This window comes from Protomyctophum bolini (genome assembly GCF_963924005.1).
Source record: "Protomyctophum bolini genome assembly, chromosome: 10".
NCBI lineage: Eukaryota > Metazoa > Chordata > Actinopteri > Myctophiformes > Myctophidae > Protomyctophum > Protomyctophum bolini.
The window spans coordinates 39,600,586-39,615,254 of record NC_137871.1 but is presented as its reverse complement, the minus strand read 5'-3'; the positions used below and the strand labels follow the sequence as shown (position 1 = coordinate 39,615,254).

General features: G+C 43.9%; 1 protein-coding gene across 9 annotated transcripts in view; it reads left to right on the top strand.

Moving 5' to 3' along the window:
- The window catches only part of LOC308322824 (transcription factor COE3), a gene marked incomplete at its 5' end in the record, with an annotated part of 134,074 nt that extends 119,821 nt beyond the window's left edge, over positions 1–14,253 (top strand). For 4 of the 9 annotated variants that reach the window (XM_080774290.1, XM_080774289.1, XM_080774295.1 and 1 more), the window contains 4 exons: positions 2,035–2,242; positions 6,481–6,663; positions 10,443–10,532; positions 10,982–14,253. In XM_080774290.1, coding sequence (XP_080630416.1) covers positions 2,035–2,242; positions 6,481–6,663; positions 10,443–10,532; positions 10,982–11,013 — 513 coding nt within the window. In that variant the 3' untranslated portion in view covers positions 11,014–14,253. The remainder of the gene's footprint in view (positions 1–2,034; positions 2,243–6,480; positions 6,664–10,442; positions 10,533–10,981) is intronic. The other 5 variants (XM_080774297.1, XM_080774292.1, XM_080774291.1 and 2 more) reach the window with 3 other exon arrangements.
- Between the last annotated feature and the right edge of the window lie 416 nt (positions 14,254–14,669).

Here is a 14,669-nt window from a genome sequence, read left to right as displayed (position 1 = left end):
GGACCCTAATTGATTCTATAAGAATTATCTCTGGGACCTCAACCTAACTGTGAAATCCTCAGTGCTAATTCAACCCTGAGTGTAATAGACCCGTCCATTATTTGCACTGCTGGTGGACCTGACCTTGAGAACAGTTTTTAAATGGCACCGTTTTCCTCCGTTGTGTGTTTTCCCCGATGTGCCCAGATTTGACCAGTCCAGGATTCAATCAGGCAATCTCGCCTCACCGGCGTCTTTAAACTCCAGGCTGACAAAAACACACAAAACAGAAACCGGTGATCAGCTATTTAAGAGTTCTAACAATTACATTTATTAATGACATGGAGGTTAATTAAAAAAAGACTTCATTTAGGGAGAACTCGGGTCACAGACTTGCAAGGAAACTGTGGGGGAGCAACATCGTCTGTGGGATTTCTGCAGGGCATTCTTAGTATACTTAGAATCGTTAACGTTTTTTTTTATTATTAGAGCTATTTCTTAAATTAAAGAGAATGAGGTCACCTTTAAAAGAGACTTCATTGTCAGATGAAACTCGTGTTCATGCTGGTGGTGCTGCTCGGATGACAATGCTCAAACTATTAGCAAACTAAACTATTAGCAAATACACCAGTGGTTACCAAACCTTTCATGTCGAGACCCAAAAGAGAGATTAGACGTGTGCCCGGGACCCAAACTGATGAAAATAGCAGATCTACAAGCTCGCAAAACACATCGCTTCACACCGCATTGCGAGCTTGTAGATCTGCTAGTTTCATCTGCTTTCCCACTCGCCCATTTTCACTACTATTTTTTAGTTATTTTGACCTTCTTGTCCCTCCTTAATTCTGCTCCTCTTTCTCTCTCATTTCCAACGCACCCTCTCGCTCCATCATCTCATCATGCCCTCTCTGTCCCTCCATCTCATCCACTCTCCTCCTCTCTCTCCATCCGTCCGTCTGTCCCAAGGTTATACTACTTTTGGATTTTTCATTATAGTTTAGTTTTAGTTAGTTTTGACTAACTATATAATTCAGTTAGTTGTATATTATACAAGAGTACGGCATACTATAGCCGGAAATACGTTTGAAAAAAAAAGTTAGCCTCGTTTCTCATCATTTTGGACCGTGGGCTATAGCCCATATCGTACGGCATACTATGGCACGCAGTTTTTCATCATTTTTGAGGATTTGAAAAAAATGAAAAAATAAAAAAAACGATGGGTTATAGCCCATGTTTTTTGAAATTTTGAAAAAAAAAGTTAGCCTCATTTCTCATCATTTTGGACCGTGGGCTATAGCCCATATCGTACGGCATACTATGGCACGCCGTTTTTCATAATTTTTGAGGATTTGAAAAAAATGAAAAAATGAAAAAAACGATGGGTTATAGCCCATGTTTTTTGAAATTTCTCCTCCCCTCTCTCCTCCCTCTCTGTCCCTCAATCTCTTCCACTCTCCTCCCCTCTCTCCTCCCTCTCTGTCCCTCCATCTCATCCACTCTCCTCCCCTCTCTCCATCCGTCCGTCTGTCCCAAGGTTATACTACTTTTGGATTTTTCACTATAGTTTAGTTTTAGTTAGTTTTGACTAACTATATAATTCGTTAGTTAGTTGTCAGTTAGGTTTTCGTGTTTGTTTTAGTTTTTTCGGGGTACGCACGCTTATCCGACATACCATATATAGGACCGAAATGCGGACAACGATCGGCTTAAGGTTGGCGAACATTCGCTAAGGTTGGCGAACATTCGCTAAGGTTGGCGAACATTCGCTAAGGTTGGCGAACATTCGCTAAGGTTGGCGAACATTCGCTAAGGTTGGCGAACATTCGCTAAGGTTGGCGAACATTCGCTAAGGTTGGCGAACATTCGCTAAGGTTGGCGAACATTCGCTAAGGTTGGCGAACATTCGCTAAGGTTGGCGAACATTTGCTAAGGTTGGCGAACATGCGCTGCTCCGTGCTTGCGGTTATGGCTAGGTTAGGGTTTGAGGTATAGGTTGTCGTTGTCGGACCAATAGAATGTCCAAACTAAAGCCTGTACCCGTTCTTTCTCCACCAGGAGATAATCCTGAAGCGAGCGGCCGACCTGACGGAGGCGCTCTACAGCGTGCCGCGCAGTCACAACCAGCTGCCCTCGCTCAGCGGCTCCGCCCACTCCCAGATGATGGGCGTCAACTCCTTCAGCAGCCAGCTGGCCGTCAACATCTCTGAGGCCTCGCAGGGCGACCAGGGTCAGTACGGTCCGCTCAGCTACCATCTACCTCCCCGTACGCATGGCGCACACACACACACACACACACACACACACACACACACACACACACACAATTGCAGTTTAATATGTAGAGCCATGCAAACAATTTCAAGTTTTACTTTAAAGCCACGCACACATGCATTTAACACTGCTATATCTTGTGCCATCCCTTACCCCGTATCCCTAAACGTATGTGCCATATTTTGCTATTTTGTTTAACATTTTTAAAATTGATCAAATAGCCGATCTACAAGCTCACAACGTGTTGATGTAGATCGGCTAGTTGAACTAGGTTTTTCAAGATAGTAAAATATGGCAAAGAGGTTTAGGGATAAAGGGTATAGGGCGCACCCAAGATCATGGACCATACGTTTAACATTCTGTTAAACTTCTGAGCCATGCAATAATCTTAAATAGAAGTTGGAGGCTGGGGTGGTGCAGGCAGCAGCAGCAGGGTGTTAGAGGCTGGGGTGGTGCAGGCAGCAGCAGCAGGGTGTTAGTGGAGGCTGGGGTGGTGCAGGCAGCAGCAGCAGGGTGTTAGTTGGAGGCTGGGGTGGTGCAGGCAGCAGCAGCACGGTGTTAGTGGCAGCGATTGAAAAGCAGAGACCTATAAAGTGTAGGAGGATTAAAATGGACCGCCGCTTGTTGTGGGAGTGAGCTGTGATTGGAGTGTAGAAAAGCGTGGCCTATGTGGTAACAATCAGCGAGCTGTGATTGGTCTGTAGAAAAGTGTGGCTGATGTGGCAACAATCAGCAAGCTGTGATTGGTCTGTAGAAACGTGTGGCCGATTGAAAACAATCAGCGGACTGACAGCTGATTCTAGTTGAGGAAGCGTATAACTCTGCCGTGACCTAGCTGAACGCAATGCTTCGTTACTTCAAACTAGGAAGGGTATGACCTGGTCCGCCTGCAATGACATGCATAACATTTGGTCATCCCAGCTTAGTAAGATGTTAAAAGTAAAAAATATTTAGGACGATTCTACTCTATGGCTCCGAGACATGGACACTTTAGAAGAAATTCGAGAAACGTTTGGATGGCACTTACACCAGCCTTCTAATGAGAGCGCAAAATATCTCTTGGAAGAGCCACCTATCGACTAATCGTGTTTCTTCACTCTTCCGATCCACACGCGCACACACACACACACACACACACATAGTCACACACACGCACGTGCTCGCTCGCACACACACACACACACACACACACACACACACACACACACACACACACACACACACACACACACACACACACACACACACAAATCTATTTTGTACAGAAAAGGTAGCTGAGCAATAAAGGTGCAGCCGCTACACTGTAGCGTGTAACGAGGTGTTTTGAACGGAGGGACACATGTGCACATGGATGCGATGATGTCTGTGCACCGCACATACACACACACACATGTCCGTGCACCCCACATACACACACACACGTCCGTGCACCCCACATACACATAAGGCGGTACATCTTCTGCTGCGATCCACACGGCTACTACAGAGAAATAGCCCATGTTTCCTGTCAGCAGGCAGCTCTCTCATGGTCGTACAGGAAATAGGTCTGAACGTGCGATGAACAGATTGCTCATGTTGGAGCCGCACGCACACACACACACACACACACACACACACACACACACACACACACACACACACACACACACACACACACGTAGACAAAAGAAAAACCATCACAGAGCTGTTTTTTCTCCTGTGACACCTCAGCGTTCCGCCTCCCCTCCTTTCTTTCTCTCTCTCTCTCTCTCTCTCTCTCTCTCTTCCTCCTCCTCCTCCTCCTCCTCCCGCCTTCCTTCCCCTTTTGTCTGCTTTTCACATCGGGCTGCAGGAGCGAAACACCTACAGGAATCTATGAGGTCATGGGAAAAGGACCGCAGCCATCGTGAAAATTCATAATTCCATAGTTTATGTCCGCGCGCGGCGGCGCGCTTCGGAACATTACACCGAAGGGCCCCGAACCGAAGTCCCTCCGCTGTTACGGAACCATGAAATGTCTCTTTGTGCCCCGCGCAATTACGTAGTGTGATTAACCCATTCTGAACGGGAACCCATTTTGGTGTTCAGCATCATGTTATGCTTTAGCTATTGAAAAATATCAGATCTACAAGCTCATAGCGCGCCACCGAGTGGCGCGCTACGAGCTTGTAGGTCTGCTATTTTTGAAAAATCGAAGAACGACTGACATTTTTAGAATCTGATCTCAGGTCAGAATGGGCTAATCAGAGCAGTGTGTGTCCAGTGGAAACCTCGTATGAATCTGATCTCAGGTCCGAATGGGTTAAAACATTAATAAGAAAACTAGCTGGGCCTCGCATGCATGCATGCATGCATGCCCGGGCCTTATCAAACGGACGAGCTATACGTAATTTACTGCCGTAATTCCAGAGGAGCAGCTCGCTATATAGTGAGCGCTGCGGGGGCCTGCTTTACATCACGCGTCGTCCTTGTGCAAAATGGATTGTTTCATTTTTTCCTCTGGAGTTTGTCTTCGCTCACCATCACTTGTTTTACCTCATAATGACAGCTTCCTTCAGCGCCAGCATGGATGGGGGGAGGGGTGGTGGTGGGGGGGGGTGGGGGGGTGGGGGGGTGGGGGGGAGGGGTTGTGTGGTTATGGTTATGGTAGGGAGAGGAGGAGCCAGTGGTGGAAAGCAACTAAGTGCTGTACTGGAGTAATTCCAATACTTTTACTCCACTACATTTATTTGAAAACTTTAGTTGTACTACTAGTTGCTTTGTAGATTTGGATTATTATACATTACCCACTTCAGCCACATATACATTTCGGGCCATTTGACAATTGCGATGCGACGCATTGTGAGCTTGTAGTTCGGCTATTTTCAAAAGATTTGTATACCTTTTGAAAGCTTGAAATGAGACATTCTGCATAAAGAGTACTTCCTACGTTTGTACTTTGAGTACAATTTGTTACCAATACTTTTGTACTTCAAGTACAAGTACATTTCTAATTCCAGACTTTATTGCAGTATTGACAATTGTAGTACAAAATGTACAAAATGTGAGTACTTTTTTATAGTGTCCGTGTGCTGCAGAACTACACGGCCCTGGTGGGGGTATACCGACTAACTCTCGCTGACCTCCGCGTGGCGGGGTGGGGGGTGGTGGGTGGGAGGTGGTGGGGGGTGGCGGGTGACCTTGAAGTGACGTCAAGCAGTCGCGGCGGTGGCGATAGAGTTACAGACGTCTGTCTCCCTGCAGGCTGCAGGCGGGCTGCAGACCCGTACGTACGTCCTTCATCTTTCACCCCCGGCGCGGTTTGTTCTGCAGTTACCTTAACCTCCGGGAACCTCTGCCTCCCTCTCCCTCTCCTCCGCTGCTCTCGTTGATTGACCCTCATCCAAGATGCATTGAATACCAATGTTCCCTCCAGCACTTAGCATGCCCTTTACCCCCCCCACCCCCCCCATGAGGCACCCGAGTTCCCACCAACCTCAGGGCATGCTTACTGAGCACAGCCAGCACACGCTAATGCCAAGTAGCTCTAGAGCTCTCTCTCTCTCTTTCCCACTCGATCTCTCTTTCTCTCTCTCTCTCTCTCTCTCTCTCTCTCCCCCACTTCCTGGTTCGGGCCAACGCAATTCCCAGCAGGAGCGGCTGATGGAGCGTTGCCCTGGGAGGAGGAGGAGGAGGAGGAGGAGGAGAGGAGGAGGAGAGGAGGAGAGGAGAGCGGTGAAGGAGTGAGCAGGCAATGGGAAACACATGTCAGGGAGAACAGTGGAGGGAGAGGCAGAGAGAGAGAGAGAGAGAGAGAGAGAGAGAGGGACAATCCCAAACAGAGCAGCTATAGCACCGTGTCGGATTCAACTCTGGAGCCCTCTGAGGAGAGCTGTGGAAAATGGTGTTATGGTTCTATGAGAGACCCCCTTTCTTAACAAGTCAGGGTGTTTTTTCCTTTTTTCTTCGCCTTATTGGGTCGTGTGATGTAAACATTAATGTTCCACGCCCTGCCTCCAACGCTAGCGATGCAGGGAGCACAGTCACATGACATGACACACACACACACACACACACACACACACACACACACACACACACACACACACACACACACACACACACACAGCACATTCACATATGAGGATGTAGTGAAGCCACACGTCACGCTCACTAACCTTTAATTGTTTCCATTCTACTTTTCATTCACCTCAAAATGTCAACGACATAAAAACCCACGAGCTCACCCGTCTTGTCCTCTTTATCTGTCAGGCTACTCCCGCAACTCCAACAGCGTGTCACCTCGTGGCTACGCGCCCAGCTCCACGCCCCAGCAATCCAACTACAACACCATCACGTCCACCATGAACGGCTACGGCGCCGGCATGACCAACCTGGGAGTGCCGGGATCACCCAGCTTCCTGAACGGCTCCACGGCCAATTCCCCCTACGCAAGTAAGTACACCGGTGGTGGGTTCAATTCACCGGGATGGCAAGATATATACCGGTATCCATACTCCAGGCGATGATGATGTGAATCGATACAGAGGCTGCTATGTCGATCGTGTGGGGGCGGGCGATGCAGTTTTGACATAAACACATGGTGTATGCACGATAAATCCACGAGGTGGCTTTCATTTTAAATTAAAGACCTCTGTGGGCCTGAAAGTGTATGTATTGTATTTGTGCAATACTTAAAGGATTTGCCTTCGCTACAGAATAATAAAGAATACATGCAGGCATTATTTGGAATCAACATAATCTTGACATAATCTTGTCCAAAATGATGAGAAACGAGGATAACTTTTTTTTCATTTTTGTCAAATCATCAAAAATGATGAAAAACGGCGCGCTATAGTATGCCGTACGATATGGGCTATAGCCCATGGTCCAAAATGATGAGAAACGAGGATAACTTTTTTTTTCAAAATTTCAAAAAACATGGGCTATAACCCATCGTTTTTGTCATTTCGTCATTTTTTTCAAATCCTCAAAAATGATGAAAAACGGCGTGCCATAGTATGCCGTACGATATGGGCTATAGCTCACGGTCCAAAATGATGAGAAACGAGGCTAACTTTTTTTTTTTCAAAATTTCAAAAAACATGGGCTATAACCCATTGTTTTTTTCATTTTTTCATTTTTTTCAAATCCTCAAAAATGATGAAAAACGGCGAGCCATAGTATGCCGTACGATATGGGCTATAGCCCATGGTCCAAAATGATGAGAAACGAGGATAACCTTTTTTTTCAAATTTTCAAAAAACATGGGCTATAACCCATCGTTTTTTTCATTTTTTCATTTTTGTCAAATCATCAAAAATTATGAAAAACGGCGCGCTATAGTATGCCGTACGATATGGGCTATAGCCCATGGTCCAAAATGATGAGAAACGAGGCTAACTTTTTTTTTCAAAATTTCAAAAAACATGGGCTATAACCCATCGTTTTTTAATTTTTTTCATTTTTGTCAAATCATCAAAAATGATGAAAAACGGCGCGCTATAGTATGCCGTACGATATGGGCTATAGCCCATGGTCCAAAACGAGGATAACTTTTTTTTTCAAAATTTCAAAAAACATGGGCTATAACCCATCGTTTTTGTCATTTCGTCATTTTTTTCAAATCCTCAAAAATGATGAAAAACGGCGCGCTATAGTATGCCGTACGATATAGGCTATAGCCCATGGTCCAAAATGATGAGAAACGAGGATAACTTTTTTTGTCAAAATGTCAATCTTGTATATCGATATGTATCGTATTGTGGCCTCTGTATCGTGATACATATCTATCGTGAGGTTGCAGGACTAAAGTACACACCACCTCCACCTCCAGCACTAAAGTACACACCACCTCCACCTCCAGCACTAAAGTACACACAACATTTCAAACACGTATCTCAAAGCACACTGTAATCTGTAGTGGTACTTTGTGTAATACTGTACAGTATACTGCTCCGAGATATGAGCACAAGGGTACTTTCAGGAGGACAGGAGTACTTGGTAAAGTGGTGCTGCTAAGCCAGCTTCGTGTGAATAACGAACAGTCTGCTTTTCTCATTTGAAGGGTCGTATTCCAAAAAGCTCTGATGTACTGTACTGTGCTGTGCTGTGCTGTACATATCCAATTCGGAGATTAATTTGGTACCTCAAATTCAGAAGACAGTTGTTTAAACATACAGATGATCCCATTCTCAGTGAAAGAGAACACAGTGAGAGAATAATGGACTTTAATTCATTATTTAGTTTGCATAAGTAAATGCTATATTTTTCCCAAAATGGGGGATAACTCAGTTTATCTCAGGTTTCCATTGAGTACGTAGACATACAGCCTATACCAGATATTTAGCAGTGCTGTTACAACAACTCTGGGGTTGAACTTCAAATCTATTACATCCATCTTTGTCAAAAAGGGTCTCCCTCTTGTAAGTGTGCCATTGAAATATCCCACATCAACGTGATTAGCATGCCTCATATTACTCCTCTCATTAGCAGGGCGCAGGTGTTTTTGTTGTTGTTGCTTTTCTTTTCTTTTCTTTTTTCAGTCTAGTATCTCCTAACTGACCCCAGGGGAAGTGGCTATTGTTTTGGCTACTGTATCAAAAGAGCCCCATACTGTAGGTCTCACTGAGACTCGTTTAGCTACCCCAAACAAGTATTTGGATGTTTTGGTCTCTTGTGATACTAAAAAAAGGTGGACTCACATCATCTCATTGCAGTTTTGCTTCCGAGGGTCTGAATGTTGTGTGTCCACTGAGGGGGGGGGGGGGGGGGGGGGGAGGGGGGGCGGGGGGTGAACACCATGCATTGTTTTCTGAGTCTTCCATCTCCTCCTGAATGCTCCGTGTTCCACTTCCATCGTCTTTGCATTTCTTCCCACTACTAACCAACTAACATCCTCATCGCATCACTCATGCATTCACGCTTTGGGCCAAATCCATTAACATGAGCTAAAGAAATACATCTCATCCGTGATGTCAGGAGATCAAAGAGGAATCTGAGAGAGAGAGAGAGAGAGAGAGAGAGAGAGAGAGAGAGAAAATAAAATAAAATAAAAGATGTCTGAGAAGTATACTCATCCCTGTACAGCTGATACTGCTTGGCACCGAGGGATAATAATCACATGTACATCCTGCTGTCCATTGTATAGTTCAGCTCCATTTTGAATCGCTTCCTCCTCAAGTTATTTGCAGAAATATATCTGGGACTAAAATAATGGTTAATGCAACTCTGTGGAACTTTTCTGAATTACGTCAGCGAGTTGTACTATCGGTATTCAGTCAGCAGCAGCGACTGGTGTGAGGTGATCTATGTAACGTTACGTTAGCACAACAACAACACGACTGGCGTGAGGTGATCTATGTAACGTTACGTTAGCACAACAACAACACGACTGGCGTGAGGTGATCTATGTAACGTTAGCACAACAACAACAACAATGAGATGCAGTTGTACAGCATGCAGAGACCAGAATATCACAAATGAGATGTTTGATTTGAACATTTCTAGTTTCATCAGACACTCGACTGTCCACACACACACACACACACACACACGCGCCCGTGTGCACGCGGGCACACGCATGCCCGCGAGCCAGCACACACAAACATGTTTACGAGCATTTACATATTTACGAATGTACATACATACAGTACATACAGTACATACATACATACATACATACATACATACATACATAACATACAGACATTTGCACATTGTGTTTGTGGACATTGGATGGAGGTTACGGCTGCCCTCAGGAAAAGGTTTGTGCTAAAGTCTAATGTGGGCCTATACAAGTTATGGATCAACTTAACTTTTGCCAGTTCTGTACCTTGTTTGCTCGGAGCATGTTCCTCCACCTTGGCCCTTTTCTAAGGCAGGGATCCATTCCTCTGAGACCCTCCACCCACCCACCCGCCCGCCCGCCCCCACCCTCCTCCCCTGCATGCCTCATCTCATCTCCATTCGGTCACTCACCTCCTCTCTCAGACTGTGTGCCTGCCTGTTACTGTCACCTCCCGACGCCCTCCTCCGTACTCGGATCCTCCTCCTCCCGCTTAAACCTTTCTTCCTCTTTCTTGCCGTCCCACCGCCTCATCCCTTCTCCTCCTCCTCCTCCCCCCACTCTTCCTCCTCCTCCTCCTCCACTCTCCTCTGTCCACCCCTCCCTCCCTCCCCCTCCCGACCCATAGGCCCTTATTCATTCTCTCCTGTCCATATGGTTTCTGCAGTCAAACAGAAGAGCGCCTTCGCCCCTGTCGTGCGGCCACAGACCTCCCCGCCCCCCACCTGCACCTCCACCAATGGCAGCAGCCTACAGGGTGAGCATCCCTACCCCCTTTCCTGCCTATCAGAGACCCCTGGCTGTTGCTATCTTGGTCGAAGCTAGACAGAGGTGGACGAAGTCCACGTAATGCTAGACTTTGGTAAACTTTTTCTTTTAATTAAGTCTGGTTTGAAGCTCAAAGTTGATCCATAACTTGTGGCTCTTTTGGGAAGTTGATTCTAGAATGTTGGGAGGGGGATTTTAAAGCATGATAATATTTGGTGAACATTTTGACTTCAGCTCAAATGTTTTCCTGTAGCAAACGATTCAAGCACTCACTTGTACAATGCATTCTGACATTTTGATATAAAGATGTGGTACTGTTTTTGACAGTCTATGTGTGTGTGTGTGCGCGCGCGTGCGTGCACGAGAGAGAGAGAGATGTAATGTAGATGTATGAGACAGTGTCAATAATTCTGTGTTTTTTGTGTGCTTCTACTTCAGCCATGGCAGGTCTCATAGTCCCACCCATGTGAAGAGAGGCCCACAGGCAGATTTCAGGAGCCCACTATCCTCTGTGGTGATGGGCACTCACACACAGGATCTCCAAACAGGACCTCGTCCTCTATCTTATTGAACCTCGGAACCGACCAACCCCTTCCAACCCAGGATCTGTCACTGCACAAGAAAAAAAAAAAAAAAAGAAAGTTCCAAGTTTTCCTGTCGTCCGAAATCTGTTTCTGTCAGTGCTGTTTAGGTGAATCTATCACCATCTCCTCCACGCGTGGGCACATCAGTGTCACTTTCATTCCTGTATAGGTGCTCAGTAAAATCCAGAGTGTTGATTTAACCCTCAGGACTTTACTGTGTATAGAAGCCTTCCCCCAGAAACCCCCGACCGATTGAGGAGGTTGGCGGATGAAGAAAACTAGCAATGTGAATAGGAAGCTGCGGCTAGGACGTGCAGTCTACAGTACTACATGTTGTATGAGTATTGTGCTGTTTTTAACAAAGGCTCGTTTGCATGACTGACGTCTCTGAAGACTGGACTCTGAAGAATTGGTCTCCAGTCGTTTAACCACTGTGAGTTGGGAAGAGGGGTAGCGAAAAGGCAACTAAAGATGGAATGAGTCCAGAACCCACGAATATCGAACTCTCTCTCCTTCAGCTATGGGACCTTTGGAATATTCCAAACTTGGGGGGGGGGGGAAGGCTGGGTTGTCAATCAGAAAAGCCCACAATATCTAGAAAAATATGTTCCATAAAGACCATCGATATCAACGACCACAGTCTTTTAGCGTTTTCCTTTCTGTCCCATAGCTTTGAACAATGTGCCGTGTCTATCATGTTTTGAACAAGGAGAAATGCAGTACTTTTCTAAGCTATCTAAACGTTGGCAAACGTTGTTGTGCCGTTGGAAGAGAAGAGCAAATGTTATACTAACATTTGTCTGTTATCTGAATATCATCAGGGCAGCCCAAGGCTTTGAGATGTTTTTTTGGATGTTGACCATTTTTGAAATACAGTACAATAGTTCTATTTGGGGGGTGTGTCGAGTGGTAGGTGAAATGCTTGCAGCAGTTTTAATCACATTTAGGTACCAAGATCTCTTGTTATTCTTCTGATTGTGCTTATTTTATATGTATTTATAAAAGTATGTTTTGGGATTCCTTTTGTGATTTAGGGCCTGAATGATAGTCTCAAATATATATATGTAAAACACATTTGATGTCTTAATACCTTTTAGATATTGTAAAAAGAGTGGATAAAGTGAGAGGAAAAAACCCCCTTTTGTAAAAACAAAAGTCACCACGTGGTCTACCTGTTTTTAAAAGCAGGATAAATGCTCCATAAACTTTTGTATAAAAAAAAATACTTTTTCCGATACTATATTTAACTTTTTGTAAACGGCCTTTGTGTTTCCCCCTGTACTTCTTGTCTCTGTGTATTATTGTGAATTGTATAATCATGCAGTTATTTCTTAATGCACTATTTTTGTTGGGGCACTTATAAGAGCAATGCATCTTAGCAAACAAGGGAAGAAAAAACTAAAACAAAAAGTAAAATAAAATAACAAAAAGACAAAAGCTAGACAGACATGCACCACTTAATATGTTTTTGTTTTTTTGCCATTCGGAAATGGCAAAATCCTTGTCATGTGATTTTTTTATTTTATTTCCAGAAGCTTATTATAACACCCTGATTTTTTTTCATCACTCTCTTTGATTTAGGCATATCCATTTGGTTTTGGAGTTTCATAATGATGATATTTTATCCATCTTATTAATACACCCGGTCCTGTTCATTGTGTTTTGGTGTGAATGGATGTACAGTAAAACAGGCAAACCATTATGGCAACAGAATATAAAACTACTCAAATGTATGGGTCACTGATCTCAAGGAACCGTCCATATCATTGTTAGTGTTGTTGTTGATGGTGCTGTTATTATCGTTGCACACAATCTGTATCATTTAATTATGCAATTGTTTTACTGTTCTGTAATGCAAGCTAATCTTCCACATTCCAGTGGAAAAGTTTGAGGAAATTCTAAAGAACAAAAGTCATATTTGATGCCTTACAATTGCCCATGCTCCCATACAATGATTTTTTTTCTTCTTCGAGTTTAATGAATTGGCATTTCAGTTATGTGTTGAGAATGATTCAGTTGGCTTTTGTCATTTAACATTAGGGTGTCTATCCCTGTGGACAAGGCAAAGGCATATCTTATCATGGGCAATTTTAGCTTTTAGTTTTATTTGGTTATTTTTCTATATGGCAAGGCATTTGTCATGTTGGGGAAACAGCTGGCCTTCATCTTTCCTACCATCGTACATTGGCATTGTTAGCGCTTTCCCATTTGAGTTCAACAGGAGCACTAGCTATAAGTGGTTTTTTTCTATGGTGCTTTTTGTTTTCATTTAGTAGATTTTCTCTACCGCAAGAAAAATAACCAACTCACATTTCTCACTCATTGTATCCCTTTAATTCCCCAAACAAGCTGTCTTGAAACTCCAAAGCTCTCAGATCTCCTAAATTGCTAACCATGGCAATAGTGGACCAGAGGGCACGACTCAAGGCTGGGACTAACTGAACCTTGGAATTTATGCAAATAGAGCTTGGTGATTGACAGAAATCTGAAATCACCAAATTGCACCACATGGTCACTATATATATATATATATATTGGGCTTATGGGTGAAAATCTGTCACGGCTCTTTGAGAAAGCCATTTTTTCAATTATGGGAATGAGACCCAGCTTGTAGAGTGCACTTGCACACCTTGCAAAACATCTGAGTTCAATATCATGGGCTCTCTAAACCTATTTTCAATGAAAACATGAGCATTTGCTCTTGCAGTGAAAGCTTGGCTGACTTTTCACAACCCTGTCCCTCACCCCTCTTTCCTTCGTATCCATTCCATCCTCATAGAGTTTTCAAATAGCTTGCGAAAATATTTTTGTCATAGTTGTAGAAAGCTTGCTTTTGCCGCCCTGGTTTTCAGCAGAGGTTTTAAAAACTGCAAAGTATACTTTTTCAATGTTTAATTCAATGTGAAAAAGGGGAGAGGTACTGCATCTTTGTGAAATACGAAATATATCATCAAAGTATATCAAAGCACAATGTTTAATTAATGTCTTTAGAATACAAATGGGGAGATCTCCCCAGTTTTTTCTTTTCCTGTCTTTGGCCATGCTGTAAATAGATGCATGTTTTTTTTTCCTGTGATCCAGTGCTTTTTGTACAGAAACAGTCTAATAAAGATTACATTTGGCTTGACAATATCTCCTGACAGGCTTTATTTTATTTTATGAAACGAGGATAACTTTTGTTTTCAAATTTTCAAAAAACGATGGGCTATAACCCATCGTTTTTTATTTTTTTTTATTCTTTTTCAAATCCTCCGCAACACTCCGCAATCCTCCGCAACACTCCGCAATTTGCCTGGATTTTTTCCCAAAAAATTGCGGAATTGCGGAAATGGAAATTGCGGAATTTTTTTCCCATTTTTTGTCAAATTGCGGAATTGCGGAAATGATGAAAAACTGCGTGCTATAGTATGCCGTACGATATGGGCTATAGCCCACGGTCCAAAATGATGAGAAACGAGGCTAACTTTTTTTTTCAAAATTTCAAAAAACATGGGCTATAACCCATCGTTTTTGTCATTTCGTAATTTTTTTCAAATCATCAA